General features: G+C 33.9%; 1 protein-coding gene and 1 pseudogene across 1 annotated transcript; one reads left to right on the top strand and one right to left on the bottom strand.

Annotated features, from left to right (window-relative positions):
- Nucleotides 1-8: 8 nt before the first annotated feature.
- LOC131939171 (KRR1 small subunit processome component homolog) lies at nt 9-1120 on the top strand (annotated as a pseudogene).
- Nucleotides 1121-19083: 17963 nt separating this feature from the next.
- On the bottom strand, nt 19084-19855 carry LOC131939170 (transcription initiation factor TFIID subunit 11-like). Its single transcript, XM_059297364.1, has one exon. It carries the CDS (start codon nt 19828-19830, stop codon nt 19084-19086), a length of 747 nt encoding a protein of 248 aa, XP_059153347.1. The 5' UTR covers nt 19831-19855.
- Nucleotides 19856-21622: the final 1767 nt, after the last annotated feature.

Genomic DNA, 21622 nt, shown 5'->3' with positions numbered 1-21622 from the left:
GAACAAAATATCGTGAAAGCTACTTGTCAAAAGTTTAGCCATTGGTGAAAGAAGTGCTCAATGAACATGGCGTTGAACCAGAGATGGACCTCATTAAAGGCAGTCTTAGTGTAAAAACAACGAGAAAAACTTACGATCCATACATTATTATCAAAGCCAGGGACCTAATTACATTGCTAGCTCGTAGTGTTGATCTAGAGCAGGCTAAAAGGATTCTAGATGATGATGTTGCTTGTGATATAATAAAAATAGGCTCCATGGTGGAAAAAAAAGAAAGGTTTATTAAACGGCGCAAGCGGCTTATTGGCCCAGGAGGTACAACCCTTAAAGCAACTGAATGCCTGACTGATTGCTATGTTGCAGTTCAGGGTAACACAGTTGCTGACTTAGGGCCACATAAGGATCTTAAGGAAGTACGCACAATTGTTGAAGACTGTATGAAAAATATACACCCTTTTTTTGTTACTCGTACTATTATGGAAAAGCATGACCTTGCCAAAAATCCTGAAATGCGGAATATAAACTGGGAACCGTATCTACCTCAGTACAAGAGTAAAAATATAAGTAAACGTAAGCAGCCATTGAAGAAAAGAAAGAAGAAGGAGTATACTCCATTCCCACCCCCACAGCCTGAATCTAAAATTGATGAAGAGCTTGCGTCTGGTTAGTACTTCCTTAAAGAGAATGAAAGAAGACAACGTAAGGCAGAATTGAAAAAGCAGAAACAGAAACAATCAAAGCAAGACAGGCAACAGAAGCGAGATAAATCCTTTATTGCACCAGAAGAATCCACTGAACCAGCAAAGAAAAAGGCCAAGGTGGAGACTGATTCCAAGGTTGATTTAAAGAAATTGAAACATAAATTTGGAAAAAATCTCTAAGAAAGCATGAATGTAATCTTTGCAAATGATGTTTCACAAGTTAAAAGGATACAAAATATTTCCTTTTCCCAAAAGTGTAAAATCCCAGTCTAAAATGATTTATTTAAATTTAAAATAATTTGTTTTTCAGATTTTAAAATAGCATACTTTTTTTTTATTCAATAGTTCTAAATTTAACAACCAATGCTCAGTTGTCCTGGCTGAAATATTTATAGATTTTATTTACAACTAATTCTAAATAGGACTAAGAGCATTGATAATTTTATTAAGTTCGTTATATAGTTTTAGTTGTAAGAAACGCAGAATGCACTTCTATCTTTTTTTGTGAGTTTCTTTTACACACAGCATTGTGTGATAGAAACATGAATACTGGTATAATAGTGGTGAGGCTGGTGTATGTTGAAAATATGTTCAAGAAGATGTAGTGTTGTATTTTAATGTTAATGAATGTGAAATTAATAAAACCTTTTATAGCATCAAAAAAAAAAAAAAAAAAAAAAAAGAAAAAAACAACTTTAATATATAGAAAGTTAGCAATCTGTTATAGATAATAGATCAGGCAGAAATAATATAATAACAGTACAACGAACTGACCAGTCACGTGGGACGGTCAGCAGATCAAGAGTTGGTGTGTTTGATTTAGTCGAAAAGAAACAACTAAACTTTTCTACTCATAGACAGCTATTTAAATAAATGCACATTTATTAAACAAAAAAATAAACCTGGAGTGATCTCCCCTAAACTTTCTCGAATATTCGTATATCAGTGAGGTGTAAAAAATCGAGATTTGTAAAAATCTCGATTATCTTAGCACGATTTCAAGACTTTCTCTATACTTCCTATATACGAGAAAATAAAAACGAGTGCTTTTCATCACTTCCCATTGCTTTTACTGCAGGTTTAAGGGAAATAGCTTCTGATATAATATATTTTAATAAAACAAAAATAATTTACAATATAGAGAGGCAAATATAACTACATTTACTACTGTTTCTAAATAGGCTTTGATTGAAATAATTATTCTAATACAGAAAAGTGTATATTTTTGTGTACTTTTAAAGAAAATACGAAGTTTTTTCCGTATGTTAAAATGTATAACCGTGATAATATTTTATAGTAAATTTGTAATTATGAGATATCTTCTTTTCAAGCCACGGTGCAAGGCTCAACTCAATGAGGAGAAAGTAGTTTTTTTATTTAAATAAATTAACAAGTGGCTAATTATTCCATTCGAAGTAACAAGCCTGCTTGTGCTGAGGAAGGTGAAGTGGAGTTCGGCTGTTCATGGACTCTATACCGTGATCCCAACTCGAGACTTTCGTGATAGCCGTACAACACACCACGATAATCCCGTTCTGGATGTAGCTTATCCCATTAAATATTGAAAAACAGAGTTTGCATAATATGATGTTATAACAATAGTGTTTTGAAAGAACACATTATTAAATCTCATGACATACGCCAGGTTAAATTATCCTCAAACAATTTTTAGAGAACCATTCATTTGAAAAGTGAAATGTTATTATATATTATGTAAACGGTGCCCTGTCAAAACGGCCCGGGACAAATTGGCCCCGTCAAAACGGCCCCGTTAATACGACCCCGTCAAATCGACTCCCGACAAACCGACCCCGTCAAAATAGCCCCGTCAAAAGGGCCCCGACTTATTGGCTCCCGTCAAATGGGCTCCCGTCATATTGACTTGCGACATATAGGCTCCCGACAAATGGGCTCCCGATATTTAGGCTCCCGACAAATGGACTCCCGACATATTAACCCCTGACAAATAGGCTCAGGACATATTGGCTCCCGACAAAGCGGCTCCCGACTTATTGGCTCCCGACATAAGGGCTCAAGACAAATGGGCTCCCGGCAAATGGGCTCCCGACATATTGGCTCCCGGCAATTGGGCTCCCGACATATTGGCTTTTGACAAAATGACTCCCGACATATTGGCTCCAGAAAAATGAATGATATGACCACTATTGGCATAAAAGTAACCATTGTGTCCTACCTCCAATACCACCATAACCTCTTTTTAATGCCCGAATGAAATTATTTTTTCATAAACCAACATTAATTCACAAACAAATCGAGCCCTTAACAGCTAAATTCCACCAATTCTAAAGTTTTGATAATGTTTAATTTACTACAGAAAAGATCTGTTGCTTAAAAGCGAGCACAGAAGTGTAAATGTATCATATACATGATGTTAACATGATAACAGCATTTTGTTTTGATAACCTACAAGTACAGTGGCGTAGCGAGGTCGGGTGTCACCCGGTGCGGCACTTAATGGTGTCACCACCCCAGAGGCGTTGCGACCCTTCCCGTGGACAAACTTTCAAGTTTTCGATTTGCACCCCCCCCCCCCCCCAAACTTTCGATTTACACCCCCCCTCAACTTTTTCTCTATATATTTTGCTATTTTTTGCCTTGGTGTCACCCCCCTAAATGGTGTCACCCGGTGCGGTCCGCACCCCGCCCCCCCCCCCTCGCTACGCCCCTGTACAAGCATATTGCAGTTAGGAAGGTACAGCGTGGACCCTTCTCCCCACACAATGAGTTGGAACAGCCTATAACCGACTCAATTATGGATGTCATAGATAGATGACCCTTAAATTAAAACATACTATATTTTATAATAGATAAACTATTATAAAAATAAGGCCTGCCGAACAAGAGATGCATACGTTGTATTACATAAGAGTGTTGGATAAGCTAACTCTAAAGAATATTGATGAAGGTGTCCCACTGGCAGATGTGATATTCAATGAGACCGCTTTGCCGGGAGACTTAGTCTCTACAGAAACGGTATTGTCAGTGCAGTGGCGTAGCTAGGATTTGTGGGCCCCTATGCAAAAATTATCAGTGGGCCCCTTCGTCAGCCGTTAGGCCAGTGGCGTCGCTAGGTCGGGTCTCACCCGGTGCGGCACTTCGTATTGTCACCCCCTCTCAGGAAACAAAGCATATATATATATATATATATATATATATATATATATATATATATATATATATATATATATATATATATATATATATATATATATATATATATATATTATATATATATATATATATATATATATATATATATATATATATATATATATATATATATATATATATATATATATATATATATGTATATATATATATATATATACATGTATATATATATATATATATATATATATGTATATATATATATATATACATGTATATATATATATATATATATATATATATATATATGTATATATATATATATGTATATATATATATATATATATGTATATATATATATATATATATATATATATATATATATATATATATATATATATATGTATATATATATATATATATATATATATATGTATATATATATATATATATATATATATATATATATATATATATATATATATATATATATATATATATATATATATATGTATATATATATATATATATATATATATATATATATATATGTATATATATATATATATATATATATATATATATATATATATATATATATATGTGTGTGTGTGTGTGTGTGTGTGTGGGCCTACATAGGCCTAAAATTTATATATATGCCACATACTGGTATACGTACTTGTTTAAGCTTTAATCACTGCTGACTTAAGAGTAACGATGTTTATCTACAGTCTGTTTATAATACAGTTGGATGTAGCATTGTTTTCTTTATAGTTTACGTTTACGTCGTGGTGTCCCCCCCCCCCCCCCCCCCCTCTTGATATAATTTTCGATTTGTACTTAGAAGACTATTTAAATTTAACTAATGGATCTGAAAAATAGAATTTTATTCTATAAATTTAAATTTTACAATTTTTTGCCTTTGGTGTCATTCCCCCCCCCCTAAATGGTGTCACCCGTTGCGGTCCGCACCCCCCGCCTCTTCTTCGCTACGCCTCTGCGTTAGGCTACAGAGGAGTTAAACGAAGAGATCAACTTCTACTTACGATGGATATTTTTTAATATATATATATATATTCTGAAGGCAACATTTTGTATTTTATGTCCTGATTTGGTATTTATACTATATTATTATGCTTGCCTACTACTGCTAAAAAGTTTATTTATAGGCTGATTCTCTCAATGTCTTGCACGACAAAGTGATATCGCCTGTAGTGTTATTATAACGATTGGGCTCTGTTTGACCCACAAACACTGAATCCCACTGCCGAAACGGTGGGGGGGGGGGGCTTTTTGGAACTTTTAACCTTTTTCTTTTTTAAAATTATTTATATGTAACAAATATTAAAATTCCATTGTAAAAGTTTTAATTTTTTTATGAGGGAAAAGGGCCCCTATGTGCCTTAGGCCCCCATGCCTTGCTTACGCTAGCTTTACGGTAGCTACGCCACAGTATCAGTGGTCCTTTTATCTGGAGCCAAATTGACAGGAGCCTTTTTGTCGGGAGCCAAAATGACGCTAGCCTATTTGTCGGGAGTCGTAATGACGGGGGCCGTTTTGTGGAGAAACTAAATGACGGGAGACTATATGTCGGGAGCCAAAATGACGGGAGCCTATTTGTCAGGAGCCTTATTGACTGGAGCCCTTTTGTCGGGAGCCTATATAACGGGAGCCTATTTGTCGGTAGCCTAAATGACGGGAGCCTATTTGTCGGGAGCCTATATGACGGGGTCCATATGTCGCTGGCCCTTTTGACGGGGCCGATTTGACGGGGTCGTTTTGACGGGGTCGTTTTGTCGGGGTCGTTTTGACGGGGCCGTTTCGTCATTGGCCGAATTGACGCCGCACGATGTAAACTATTTGTGGTATTGATAATTATAAAGCTCTATATTAATTAACCATTCAGTAATTAAAATGACTTCACTGTGACCAATCAGTAAAACAGAAAAAAAATGGGCTTTAAATAAAAATCACAGATTTTTGCAATAATATAAAGCTTATAAACACAAAGAAATATGATTGTATAAACAGTGAGAACTTATCCCCACAGATAAAAACATATTTGCAAAATCAATTAGCATGCATGAAGTCATTCTTGTATAATGTATTTAAATAAAGGACATACAGGAGTCTACAGTCACGCAATGTGTTTCAAGGCCGACCCAAATAAGTTACAAAAATGTATGTATTTTGTAATATGTTATATTTTGTACTGAGTTTGAATTTGATTTTGAATATTCTCATTAAAAATAAATTAACAAGATTTCATTTTAATTGTGTATAGAATGTTGCAGCACTTGAATTGAAAAAAAATTGATTCTATTATTTGCTATGTTTCTATGTAATACGTTTTATTATTGTTAGGATGATATTTAGAGATATGATAGAATGCACACTTTATAATTTTTTGACACAACAGTTTTAGTTTTTAAATTTCTCTTTTTACACAAAAATATATGATAGAGTTAGTTAAACAGTTATGTTATGGTTACTTATAGTTTGTACGAGGCCTAGACATTACGAGTATGCATACATTTATCTATGGTGTATTTACCTTTTAGTGATACTGTAAATCTCTAACGTTTGAGGAATAACTATAGATTTTACCACTACATTTTTGAATAATATCATTGTTCATATAATTGTCTGGTTTAAATTTTCTCTCAATCACATTTTGTAATTATTTTTTTCATTTTTTACAATGCAAAAAAAAAACAAACAAATTGCTTCTTTAGGGGTCATACATAAATAACCTAACGCTTTTTTTTTAGAATTTTTACCTCCCCCCCCCCACCTCCACTCCCCTTAGTCACAAATAGTCACAAAAAGCCAGACCCCCCCTAAAATGACGTCACACATCAGACAACCTCCCACCGCCCCCATCACAATTGCCGTTAAATGCTCATTAAAACAGTTATATTTTCCCGTTTCTTGTCTGAACTCTGTCAACATAAAGTGTTTTAATTAATTTTGTTTCAATTTATTAAAACATTTTTTGACGAGAAATAACAGCTAAAATTCGTTTTCTAGCATCGCTTTTTACAATGAAAAAACAACCCCCTCCCCCTCATCATAAACCGTCGCAAAATTACGGACCCGCCCCCCTTTTCCTCCTAACAGTGTGACGTCATTTATGGACACCCCTATCCCGAGATACTTTTCTTCTCAATCGGCTTATGACAAATTCAGAAAAAAAAAAAAACATTAACGAATTTCGATTGCCCGAACGCCGTTTGCTGGAAGCCCGTTTTACAAAAACGTATTTGCGACAAACACCTTCTTAAGTGTTGCGGTGTTTCACAGTTTAAAAAAAAATGAAAAGATTTGTATAAAAAGTGATATTAAAAAAAAAAAAAAAAAAAAAAAAAAAAAAAAGCCCCAAAATGACTCAACAACAGCAAATAATTTTCTTTCTAGCCAAACAAGAGAATTAGGAATAGACGTTACTGCAATTTTTTTATTTTTATTTTTTTTTAATTTTTTTAAACACAGTTTGACTAATTAAGAATAAACCATGTGTAATTAAAGAACCGTAAAAACGGCCTAAAATTGATAAGCTGACTGTGATTGTGAGGTATGTTTCACCAGATGATGAGCTACCCGTTACACGTTTTTTTTAACTTCCCTAGACATGGGTAGCTACACGGGGGAATGAATGGCTGAGGTTGTGTACAACTACGTTTACAATGTGGAAAAAATATGTTTTAGTAAGTGTTGGATGATATTGCTGCCAGTGCCACTATTCTCTACATGATGGCTAATGATTTTAATACAATTTACTTTATTATCAGAATCTGACAGTCATAAACTCAAAGATCAAAACGTGTCGATTAAAAACGTGAATTAACTAACAACTGTGGTTTAAACTGTACAATGAACTATTTCGGTGCATCGATTTACTTCAGTCAAATAAATGAAGAGACGCAACTTAATTATGTGTTTTCATTTACGTTTTATTTAATTAACTGAAAGTCAAAGTTTGAAGTTAAAAAAAAAATATATATTTTTTTAATGTTTTTGTTTTCATGTACGAGTGGTTAATTTTCTACCTTCGATAAATTACAATTACAAAACGTAAGAAAAAACAAAACAATATATATGAAATTGTGTACTCCACATTTTTTGCACTCAATTTTTTACCAAACGTTGGAGCTATCTTTAATTTATCATAATTCAGAAAGTCAAATTTTTTTAACCAATAGCTTTTCTATAGATTTAAGTAAAGACGGAAATACGGTGCTTGTTTGGTTGTCTGTTTGTCTGTCAGTGTGTCTGGTGTAGATTAAATGCTGTCACTTAAAATTCATTTCAATTTAATGAATGTCTTTTGGTACTTGATAACTGACAGTGTTATTTAATACAGTTGAAAATAAAACACAACTGCAATGAATCCGTCCGAAAAAAATGTATTTTCCATCACACTTAAATGTGCCCCCCCCCCGGCACACAATCAAATAAATTACATTTGATAGAGTGTACCAAAACATATCCCCTCACACCAATATCTTTCTCTCTCTGTCTAATGTAGACAACAGGTTATGTGTCGATTGAAGACAACATGTTATGTGTCGAGTGTAGACAACATATATGTCGATTGAAGACAACAGGTTATGTGTCGATTAAAGACAACATGTTATGTGTCGAGTGTAGACAACATATATGTCGATTGAAGACAACATGTTATGTGTCGATTTAAGACAACATGTTATGTGTCGAGTGTAGACAACATATTATACGTCGATTGAAGACTACAGGTTATGCATTTTAATCCCAACAAGTCACACTGGTGAACATAATTGTATTGAACATTACGACTGTCCCTTATGTTAATTGTTCCTTTGTCAAAATGAACTTTTTTAAAATTATTCAATTATAATGTATTTTACGGGCATTTAAACAAATGATAAGTGACCAAATTATATATTTCCATGACAAAGTATCAAAACTTACAATCATAATTTACTATTATTTTTTTACATAAAATAAAGCAAGCTACTTGTATTTATACTTATATACTTGCAGTTATTTATGGGTAAGGAAAATAAAATCAATATAAACCAAATAGAGTAAAAAAGGAAGATAAAATGCAATACTTGCTCAACAATTATTTGAGAATACCATGAGTAGTTGTTTGTACCAGGCGTTCCATCAAGCCAATATCTTTTCCAAACAACTCAAGGCGATTCTGCATGCCGGAAATCTGTTTGCGATCATTTAGGCTGTACCCATGTCATGTGACATTTCTGTTCTATTTCATCAATAGATCATCTCACTAACCAAAGCCTCACAGCTTTCATGACTAACAGTTCAACCAGATTTGTGTTAATTTTGACAGTCTGGACAATACTATCAAATGTCCGTTGTGTATCTGTTGCTGGCCTTTGGAATGTCATCTCCATCAAACATAACAGATTGATCTAGTTTCCTAGTTACAAGTTCATTGACTTTCAGATCCGACTGAGTAGACCATTTATCCTTCAGTCCTATGATGTTGTCAATATCTCCGCTGTTAAAGGCATACAGAAGATCAACCAGCCATTCTTTATATGTCCCTTCAAGGATGCCAAGATATCATGGGCAAGGAGCTCACCAAAATTGGATACACCCTCGCCTATTACAGCTCCTAAATAAAACAATATTAAAAGTCATCTCTTCCTGCTCAGCTTTTGGCATGTTTTTCAGATGTGTGTAGCCTAAGAATCTAAGGGCCACTTGATAGTACTGAGCATGGTTGCCCATTAGTTTATGATAGTTGCTCGTTAGTTCATAGAAGCGTCCATGTACTGTGGTCACTCCATCTATATCATTAAAAATCTTCTCTCACTCTTCCATTAGGGTCTTCAGTGGAGGAAATTATTTATTCCGGAGATAGATTTTACCCATTGTAGTCATATACAAAACATTTGACTTCTTCACTGGCTTTAACTTTCTCTTCCAGTTTCTTAAGAAAGTATATGGCTTGTTTCGGATCTGGTAATTGTTGGACAACATAAACACATAGCTCAGCAAGAGAGAGGAGGTGGGGGGGGGGGGTCGATTCTGTGCTCAAAGTCGGACAGGGCATTTTCATAGAGCCGTAGTATTCCATCTCCTTTTGAACATTGTGTCTTACAAACTACATAAGCCTTAGAATTGATGCCATATTTTGTTTTGTATAACTCCTGAGTCACCATTTAGTGGAAACATCTCCGTACTTTTCCTTTGTTGTTCTGCGTTAACAACATATTTGCCAAATCAATAACATCCTAGAAGTTTGTAGAATGTAATGTATTTAATTAAAGGACATACACGAGTCTACAGTCACACTTTGTATTTCAAGTCCGACCCACATAATGTGCGTACATGTATGCAGTAGTGTCCCAATGTTATATTGTAAACTGCATTTGAATTTGATTTTAAATATGTTTACAAAAATATGATTACATTTTTTTTAAATTAAGCATATAATGTTATATAGCACGCGTATAGAATATGTGATTATATTGTTTATTATTTGGTTTGTTACTATGCAGTGCGTTTTATTATTGTTAGGAATATATTTAGAGATATAAAGGAATGCACACTTTATACTTTTTTTGATAAAACACTTTTACTTTTAGACATTACGAGTATGCATAAATATATATATGGTGTATTTACCTTTCAGTGATACTGTAAATCTCTAAAGTTTGAGGAATAACTATATATTTACCACTAATTTTTTTCTGTCAATTACATTTTATAATGATTGATTTTTCCATCTTAAGCAAGGCAAAAAAAAAATCACTTCTTTAGGGGTCATCCATAAATGACCTAACGTTATTTTTTACAATTTTACCCCCCCCCCCCCCCATCGCTCCCTTAGTCACACATCGTCAAAAAAATCCAGACCCCCCCCCCCCCCCCGCCCCTAAAATGGCGTCACACTCAGCCTACAACTCCATCCCCCTTCCTCAAGATTGCCGTTCTATGTTCCTTAAAACAGTGATGTTTTCCCATTTCTTGTGTGAGCTCTGTCAACATAAAGTGTTTAAATCAATGTTTTTTTTTATAATTTATTAAAACCGTTTTTAAACGCGAAATAACGGCTAAAATTCGTTTTCTAGCAACGCTTTTTATAATGCAAAATTATGACGTCACACCATCTGAACAAACCCCCTCCCCCTCATCAATCCGTCTAAAAATTACTGACCCCCCACTTTCCTCCTAAGAGTGTGACTTCATTTATGGACACCCCTAACCTGAGATAAATTTTTGTATCAATGTTGCGGTGTTTCACAGTTTAAAAAAAATAATAATAACGCAATTTAAACCTTATACACATATTTTACAGTTATACCATTACAATTAAAATGTATACTGCATTGGTTAGAGTTCTAAATCAGTAAGGATACTGTCTGGAATACATTTTTTTTAAAAATTTAAATGCATCTCTGCTAAAGACCTTTACTGTTTTTATATGGAAAAAATTACAAGGGAGACAACGCAAAGCAAATTACTGAGCTGTCGGTTTTAGTAAATTTTAGAAAGATATATTTAAAACAAAAATGGTAACAGTATGAATTATCAGACAAAACTATTTAAAGGTTTTAGAAAAAATTAAAAAAGTGTATTCAAGCTAATATACATCAAAAGTCTCTCAGGTTATACAATTTGAAAACAATGACTTTAATGGATACATTGTTCTAATACAAGCAATTTATTCAACTTGATCAATGATTGGCTGTTGTCTTTTATTCCGAATAAAAATATTTTAACAATAATACATTCATATTAGCTATAATTCTAATTCTCACCCAAAAACCCCCCACCCCTAGGGCAGGGGTCTGCAACCTTTTGCGACGGAAAAGCCAAAAGCTACAATTTACGAAATTCCCTAATTTAAAAAAAAGTGATTTCAGCTAATACAAGGACGCTTTTTAAACTTAACATATTCAAATCTAAACTAAAACAACAATTATTGAAACATTTCTCATTCATCTATTATATTCTTATTTTATCTCATTTTATAGCATAACAATGTAATATTATTACTTTATTCCACATTTTTTTGTGCTAGGTTACTGCTATGTCGTTACTATGCAATCGCTTTGAATGCTGTTATTAAATTGTTGTTTTATTTGTTGATTGTAAAACGGCCAATGGGAAAAAAAGGCCTTCGTGACTACTATTGTTACCGTAATTGAATAAATTGAAATACATTGAAATTGAGATACACGCCTCGACCCCCACCTCCCCCCCCCCCATCCCATCCGGACATGTGGATAGATCAAAGCCAGCGTTCGCACACGCCAGGGGCCAATTTTAGATCCGTTTTATTTTCTTATCATTTCATCAAATTTAAAAGCTTATTGGTATAGCATTTTATTTTTTTTTTGTTTTGCAAGCTTTTCTTTTAGTTTGCAACGTCTGTTTGTTTGCTGATTTGTTTCAAATATTTTACCTAAATTTAACCCACTTCTAATGCACAATTTCTTTTAAACGTTCTAGATACGCTTCACTTCAATTACAATACAAGTTTATCTATTTTTAAATTCAATTAGATGTTTAATTTGTCTTTAAAATTAACTAAGCGTTTTCGAAACAAAATAAATCATTCGTTAGATTACTATTTTTAATAACAGAAAAGGAGATAATTAGCTAGATGCTATCACTCTAACAGTCTGATGAGCTGTGGTTCACGACATGTTTACAATCATAGAGCTAGTAGATCTAGTTAAGGACATTAGGGGGAAGAGGAGACAAAACGTTTTTAATTATTTGAATTTAAGGGGAGGTAGTAGGATAAAGAACTATCCTTCGTTTTCTCAGCATGGTTTTGTCTGTACATTGTGGTCCCTGACGTCTACTTTCACAGGGCAGAAAATCGTCTTTCGGATATTGCGATCTACTGGTGGTATTTTAAAGCTAATATTTTTTGTCGTGTCTACTTCATAAATTACGAATCACTAAAAAGTAGAAAATAAAACAAATAATAAAAAAATAAAAATGTATAGCGACAGGATATTTGATGTTCTGAAAATGAATTGGCTACATACAATAAATGGGCATTCTTTAGCAAAAGCTTCGTTCGCTCATAAGATCTTATACGTGTTTTATATGTATACATTTAGGCCTATTTATTTTAAATTTATATTTAATGGTGGTGTCTAATTCCTCCAAAAAAAATAGAATTAGGGAAATAACAAACCAGGCTAAGGCAGTGACGTTTAAATACATCTCAGCGTCTGATTGGATAATTATGTCACGTGGTTCGCCCAATCTGTTAAAACGATCTCACGGTCAGGGTAAGCAAAGAAAGTGCTTATGTCGGTAAATGAAATAAACGTGCATTCGCCGGTCAAAATAAATCATGTTTTGCTGCTATTTATTGACATACTTACTTTTGAGAAAAGCTGAATGCTGACTTACTAATTGTAAATCTATATTATTTATTGTCACAGACTGTATTATTATGTATCTTTATTATATTGTGTTTTACATGAAGTTGCATGAATGAAGAGTACCTGGCTAGCGGAAGGACTGTCTGAGCGATCCTCATGTGTTTATCCATGTTTTTGGGTGAGATCGCTCATTGACGTAAGGGGAGAGAAAGTAGTGAATAAAAGGGAGAGCAAAAGGTGAACGGGTGTTGTGTGCTAGGACTTGGGACTGGAACGATGGCAGTGAATGTAAGATGTCTCCATGACTTGGAGTCGTGATTATTATTTGTACCTATATCAGTTGATCTTCAAATATGGATGTACCACGGAATTATCTGTACATAGTGTAAATAAAGTTGTCATTTCAAGTTGCCACTGTTGCTCGTGTTCCTGTATGAAAGCTAACCCACAACAACAAAGAATACATGTTGTTACATATTGTGTCAGAAGTGGAGGCAATAAAGTGATGTTGCTACATTGTATTACTGTTACTTATGATGTCACAAGTGGTTGAAGAATTGGTGCTACATATGTCAGAAATGGAGATATTACAGTCTGTGGTCTTCCACTGTTTACCAAGTACGTCAAGTTCTTGAAAGTCATCTATCCACACTCAAGTCAGAAGGGTTGCTGTAGTCAAGTCAGACGTCTTGTTCAAGTCAAGTCATCAACGTGATAATTTTTATCACCTTATTTCGATATTGTCTCACCAATGTCGAGTAAATATCGTCTGTGTGTTTTTTCTGTTTGGATTTAGCCGATCAAGTCTTAGTGTTTCTTTTCTACTGTTTGGATTTAGCTGTTCAAGTTTTTTCTATATGGATTAGCTGTTCAAGTTTTTCTACTGTTTGGATTTAGCAGATCAAGTTTATTTTTGTAACTGTTCCTAAACTGTTCCTAAAGATGTCTTATCTAAAACTGGACAAATTTCTACTCTGTAACAGGCTACTAGAACTATTTTGAATTTTTTTCAACTTTTTGGAATCAACAAAGTGAACTATTTTTGGACGTATATATGTACTATGAACTTTTCTTGGATTACCAGATGTCTGTAATCAACTAAAACAAGCCAGAAACCAAGAAAGGGTATTGTAAATTAATTAACATTTATCTATTGTCAACTAATGAATTTATATTTTATGTCATAGAAAATATATCAAAATGTCGAGTTTTGAAAAATATACAGCACTTGTGAAGGAACTTGACATTCCGAAGGAAGACAGGTTGGCATTTATAAAAGAACTACTAAAGAAAGATGAAGAGAAAGCTGCTAAAGAGAAAGCTGAGAGAAAAGAAGAAGAGAAGGCTAGAGAAGAAAAAGCTGCTAAAGAGAAAGCTGAGAGAAAAGAAGAAGAGAAGGCTAGGAAAGAAGAAGAGAGGGCTAGGAGGTTAGAAGAAAGGAATTGGAAAATAGAAGATGATGAAAGGAAGATTGCAGCAAAAAGAGAAGAAGATGACAGAAAGCACAAGCATGAAACAGAACTGGAAGAATATATGGAAATGGCGAGGGCACAAGGCATTAAGAAGATGAACAAGCAGATAGCCTGGGCAACCAATCGACTTGAAAAAGACATAGAAGAAGCAAAAGAAGCATGGGACGAAGAAACAGACCAACCCCGACGAGCTCATGGAAATGTATTGAGAGAACTAGATGATGTGATAGAAATAGTGTGTAATAGATCAAGAGCTATTACAGACATGCATAAAGAAGAAGACATTTCAGAAGTAGATAAAGCAGAGGAGACTGTACAACCAAAAGGAAAGCGGAAAAAAAGAAACAGAAAACAGAGAGCAGATAATAGGGCTGAAACTATGGAAAAACAAGTTGGCCTACATGAACTAGAATATAAACAAGAACTATTAGAAATGAAAGCTATAACAGACACAAATGAACCAAAATTAGAAAGTGAACAGACAGAATTTAAAGCAGAACTTGAAGAAGTAAATATTGGCAACCTTTGGAATGAAGAACAGAGTAACATAGTCCAGGAAGAATTGAAACCCAAGGATAAAACAGAGGTTGAACTTAATAATGATTTAAAGGTGACAGATACATTAGAATGTCTTAAGATTGACTGTTTATTAAATGATACGCAGGTACACGAGAATATTATTGAAAGTTGTATCACAAGTCCATCAGAGAATGGCAGTCAACAAGAAACAAGTCCATCAGAGAATGGTAGTCAAAATGATTTAATAAGCCCATCAGTCAATGGCAGTGATGATTTAATAAGTCCATCGGAGAATGGCAGGAATCATGATAAACTAATGATGTTTAATGAATCAGTGAACTTAATAAGCCAGAATGAAGAGAACATACCTATTGAAGATTTACTTCGAAAATTGGAGTCAAACTATAAAGAAGATATACTAGAACTCAAGAATAAATTTAACAAAGAAATGGAGAAATTAACACAGAAATGTATGTGTGAATTAGAATCAATAAAGAAGCACAAGGAAGTTAAGAAAGGTAAAACAGTAACTAGAAACTACAATGTCATTGATGCACAGAATGAAAGTAAAAGAAATTTAGCAAACTATGAATACAGTCAACATGTTAATAAGAATGTCATTAATGTCATTAATGCACAGAATGAAAGAAAAAGAAATTTAGCAAACTATGAATACAGTCACCATGTTTACAAGAAGCCAAAATCTAGATGTTTTTACTGCGGAAAAACAGGTCATTACCAAAATCAATGTTGGCATAGGTTGGCAAATCAGAGAAGAAACAATTATGTACACAGAAAGTCATGTGAGAAATACAGTAATTTAAGAAATAATGTATCAAGTTCAAATCAGAATAACAAAAGTGTGAATAGGTATACTAATGGAAGTTACCGACGCAACACATATTATGAGAGGCCAAAGCAATGCCATAATATTTATATTGAGTTGGTTGATGAACCAAACGAACGTACACAAAGCAAGATAACTACTGACGTTGTTCAGAAACCAGAGGAGAATATTAAAACAAATGAAGTAACACAAGTTACACGAAATCTAGGAAATGATTATGGTAGCACAGCTAAAAGCTACAATTTGAGGGAGAGATGGCATACAGGTCATCGTCAACTGCACGAGAACGATTACTCATGCTATAGAGCATGCTAAGATAAATTATCAATTGACAGTTTATTAATATTATACAGTCTGTAACTGTAAAATATGGATATCAAACAATTTGTATCAGTAATATAAATTGTGTACTATTTCAAAAGATTGTAAACTGTATTATGTTAAACCTATTCTATACTATTAATTAACAGTGAATAAAGTAAATCAAGTAAAAGTTAGAGACTATTTATTCCGCATAACAATAAGACGGAAGTCTCAATGATGAATTGTATTAGTCAATACCTGTGAAAGGCAAGAATGTTGTGTTGTGACCTAGATATGACTGAAATGGGTCAACTAGGGGAGACAACAAAGTATATTACTCATGCGTGGTAATAACATGCCTTGATGCTAAGGAAGTTTTTTACCACATAGGATATAGTTATTTAAATTATGAGTTGAATTAATTCCTTGATAATTTCAACTATGTATTATAGTTTGGTAATTTACTAAACTCATTTGTTTTGTTTATACTACAATTACTGGGTAATTGAAATGTTTTTCTTTCTCATATTTGAATATATTACACATAATGCTTGTGCATTAGTCTACAAACTACTAAGAATGTATTTTTTCCATGTTTTTTGAGATGTATAAAAAAATGTGTTGTCTGGCACATGGTCCTGCCCTACCAATATTGTATTTATAAATTTTGTTACACAAAATTTTTTTTGAAGGGGGGACGTGTCACAGACTGTATAATTAGGTATGTTTATATTATATTGTGTTTTACATGAAGTTGCATGAATGAAGAGTACCTGGCTAGCGGAAGGACTGTCTGAGCGATCGTCATGTGTATTTCCCATGTTTTTGGGTGAGATCGCTCATGTACGTAAGGGGAGAGAATGGACCGTATAAAAGGGAGAGCAAAAAGGTGAACGGGGGTTGTGTGCTAGGACTTGGGACTTGAACTGTGGCAGTGAATGTAAGATGTCTCCATGACTTGGAGTCGTGACTGTGACTGTACTTGTTGAGTATCTTCTAATATGGATTTACCATGAATAACTATGGATTTATCATTCTCACTGTATATAGTGTAAATAAAGTCATCATTTGAAGTTGCCACTATTGCTTGTATTCCTGTATGAAAGCTAACCCACAACAACAAAGAATTCATGTTGTTACACTTTGTTTTAAAAACAAAAATAATAAATTTAAACTTCGGCCGATCTTTTTTAAAATCCGACAAGACTAGTGTTGTATCTGAACTATGACGTGGTTTGTCACCATGGATCATCAAAACTGGAGCTCCCGTTTGTTTACCTTTAAATCAGACTGCTCGCCTCTCACTACACTAAAACATTTTACTCAGCTGATACAATGTTTTATTCAGTAAATAATTTGGTTTAAAACGACTCAAAATCACATATAACTATGCTCTACATATCAAGTGACGTTTGGATGTTGGTTGAAACGCTATTGATAAAGTAATATGTTCCTAAAAGTAATAGCCAAACAACATATGAAATCATCAGACCATCACAACATTGCTGACGTTAACCACACGAGTCAGTGTTTTTGTTTAATTTACAACGAGCTGTATATTTGCCTTTATGACAACAGTGCCAAACAATAGCCAACAACACCTAAGTGGGTAATAAGCATCCCCATTGAGGCAGTGTTACACTAGCTAGACCAGGGGTCTCCAAACTTTTCAACCCGAGGCCGCATCAACTTTCAAATATAACTATATATCAACTATATATATCAAATTAAATATATCATATATATATATATATATATATATATATATATATATATATATATATATATATATATATATATATATATATATATATATGACCCACACCAGAGAACAGAGTCTGAAAGAAACACTGTCGGAGACCGACAACATACTCGAGGTCCATGTTTGTTCTCAAATTGTTCTTCACGTAGGCCTACTTCATTATTGATAAAGTTTGTATGTTCTTCCAAATATGAAAGGTACCTTTTTTTCAATATTAGGAAGGTCTTCCTCAGTGTTTCTTCCAGACTTTTTTCTCCGGGGTAGGCATTGAAATACTGGGGGGGGGGGGGGGGGGGGGCGGTAGACTTTCTTCGGGGGGGGGGGTGGCGGACACGGTTTAAAGTATATATTTTCTATATAAACTATATACATTTCATTTCGTTCGAGGGGGGGGGGGTATATTTGGGGGTTGGCTAACCCACCCTTCCCCCCCCCCCCCTCCCGAAGAGATGCCTGGACGAAACTCTTCCTTGGGCAAATGCTTATTTGAACTTGTCTTTAAGGAGGGAGGTGATTTGCTGGGCAACTGGCCACAATCACTTCAATGGCTATTTGCACCGATGCTACATTTTCAGTGTATTTTGAATTTTTCCTCAGCCTCCTCCAACAAACATTGTTTTTCCGTGTATAAAGGGATCTCCGGGGGCCGGATGAGGGGATATCGCGGGCCGCATCCGGCCCGCGGGCCGTAGTTTGGAGACCCCAGAGCTAGACTAATCATGATTTATTTTTGTTGATCTAATAAGTGATTGCTTTGCATGGTTTCAATGTATATCAAATGAAGGGATCGATACGTTTAGATTTGATGTGGCAAGACACATTTACTCTACATAGTTATTTGAATATTGCTAGCCTTAATAAAAACGGAAGTCGTATTGTGCTCATATCACAAGTATTATAAAATAATAAACTTTAGTTGAAACATAAGCTTTCTGGCAACAACAATTTGCAACCAGCTGTTCAAGCCTTTTGTTTCTTTTTTTTTTTTTTAACAATGTCTAGTTTTTAAATGTCTAGGCTGTAATGGACCAGATTCTCCCCACTTTTCCAACACATCAAGAGCAGTTTCAATAAATTCTCCAACAAAAACTTTTGAAATTCCAGACATAGCAATAACAACATTCTGTGATACACTGGTCCCTGTTATGTTTTGCATTAATCTTTTTATTGCGGCTTTTGGAAAAGTTGCTCTTCTATACATTTCATACCTATTTAATTGCTCTTCAGAGAAGTTGGATACCAGAACCTGCATTTTCATTCTTTCTTCTTCTTGCTTTTGATGTTTTTTTACAACCTGTTTCATCTCATCTTCAGTGATTTCTAACTTGCGCTTTTTATCCTGAGATGTTCCTGCTAAATTTGTTGTTGTAGGTTTTTCCATAGCAGGACTATCTTTCTTACTCCCCATATTTTCTGGTGTCTTCTCTCTGTCTGAAGACTTTTCTCTTTCAGATGATGATCGTTTTTCTGGTGTACTGCCTCTACTAGACTTTGGTGATGATGCTTGTTTTTCAGCTGATGCAGAATGGAATATTTCTCTGTGACTGCCATTTATAGTGGGACTGGGAAATGGACTTGGAGATGGACTTGCACTAGGTGTGCTTGTCACAGAGATATCACTTTCTATTTTCAATTCTCGTGTGTTTGATTGTGAGTAGACTGAAGACTCAGACATTAATCCTAATGATGTCATTGTGTCTAGCAAGGCTGAGCTGCCTTTTTGAAGTGGATTCATAATCTTTTGGTGATTGTTTCAAATTTGCAAACACTCAAATAAAGGCTTGTTGTCCTAGTTTTAGTAGTTCTTTAGTGTGGTCTAGCTACTAGATCTAGATCTAGACTAGATTCTAGATCTAGATCTATATTAGATCCAGACTAAATCTAGAATCGTGAGAATTTGTATTCATTAACTGAGTGTAGCAAGCGCAAGTATGTGTATTTTGAAAATAATTGTATTTTTTTTTTTTTTTTTTTTTTTTTTTTTTTTTAATACTTTTATTTGCAATTAAAACAAGTACATCAACATCAAATTTTTTAACATAATTTTGAACACCAAATGAAAACGAAAGGTTTTGCAAATGTACATAATGAATATTTACATGATGTCATGTATTTGATTATAAAAAAAAATTGCAAAGGATGACAGTAAAAGGGGTGAAGGTCAAATGAAAGTGTCAGAAGTCTGGGTGGGGAGAGGAAAGGAAATTTTTCAGAGAGGGTCAATGGGACAGTGAAGCATTTTCTATGTAGGGAAACAACTTAAGTTGACTAGTTGAAAGGGTGTTGTAGTGGTCGCATTGAGTTTTCAAAAGGTTGCAGTGTGAAAGATGAGGGGAAAGAGACAAGATTTAGAACTTTAAATAAGTTCTGGATATTGATGTTGCGGTGGGTGGTGAAAATAATTGTAATTTTTATAATATCTTGCAAAAGGAGACAGCGATTCAATGTAATATAGACTGAACATTTATTTTTACTACTAAATTTTAAAACATATTACTACCGTTAATTATTTTAAATTATGAGTCAATTATATTTTTCTTTTAGAAAACCTGCAAAAAAATTAATATTTGTTTATAACAATCTATTTTTTTTAAAAAATATATTGAATGAATTGCAAATGTTTTTAGTTTGCTTTGACTGTTGTACTGTTTTTTGTTGTCTTTTTTTAACTAAAGGAATTCTTAGAAATTATTTCCCTTAACACATTTTTAAAGCAAAATGTGATAAAAAAAACATGTTTAAATACATGCACATTTTTAATACATTATTAACACAATAAAAGGATTCAACAATGTGATCACAACGTTTACATCGTAGCTTTGTTTTAGGTAATTTTTCAGCTACACAAACTTAATTAGTTACTTATATTATTATTTAGTTTTTAAATTTTCAAATGTATTTCAGTAACAGTTATTAGTCCACACCACTCAACCCAAATCAAAACAAAAAAAGGTATAAGCCAGGTGTTCATTTTACATGCATTTATAAGCCAGGTTCGATTTGTACATACATATTGTATAAACCAGGTTCCATGTGTACATACATGTATAAGCCATGTTCTATTTGTACAACTATATTAGCGTATACCCTGTCTCCACAGAATAACCAATTACTAATTAATACATTCTTTAAAATAATCGGGCTTAAAATGTTGTAATACGAGTTGTGTTTTATTATAATGTTTAAATAAACCATTGGCCAAATCAAATAATATTCCTTGACACATACACCACACATATAGACACGTAATATTTAAAACACAAGTTATGCATGACACGACGTATGCATTTTAAATATAATATTTTTACATTCGGGTGCGCTAGTTATCAGACGCTTCAAAATTAATTGTATTATATCGAATAAAAGGTTATCCTACCATGTATGGCGACCGAAAATATTTAAAATATTACACCCCTCCCCCACCCCCTCAGTCCTCACCCAGTCCACACGTGTCACATGTCAACAACCAAATCAACCTCCCAACTCTGATGCTAACGTCCACAAAAATTTAATAGACCACTTAAACA

This window comes from Physella acuta, unplaced genomic scaffold (assembly GCF_028476545.2).
Source record: "Physella acuta isolate Inbredline_101_S28 unplaced genomic scaffold, ASM2847654v3 ptg000265l, whole genome shotgun sequence".
NCBI lineage: Eukaryota > Metazoa > Mollusca > Gastropoda > Physidae > Physella > Physella acuta.
Note: the sequence above shows the minus strand (reverse complement) of the source record. Positions and strands in the feature narration are given on the sequence as shown.

What these genes read in the sequence shown, in the direction of transcription:
- LOC131939170 (XM_059297364.1), bottom strand. Translation starts at nt 19,830, where the DNA reads ATGAATCCACTTCAAAAAGGCAGCTCAGCCTTGCTAGACACAATGACA.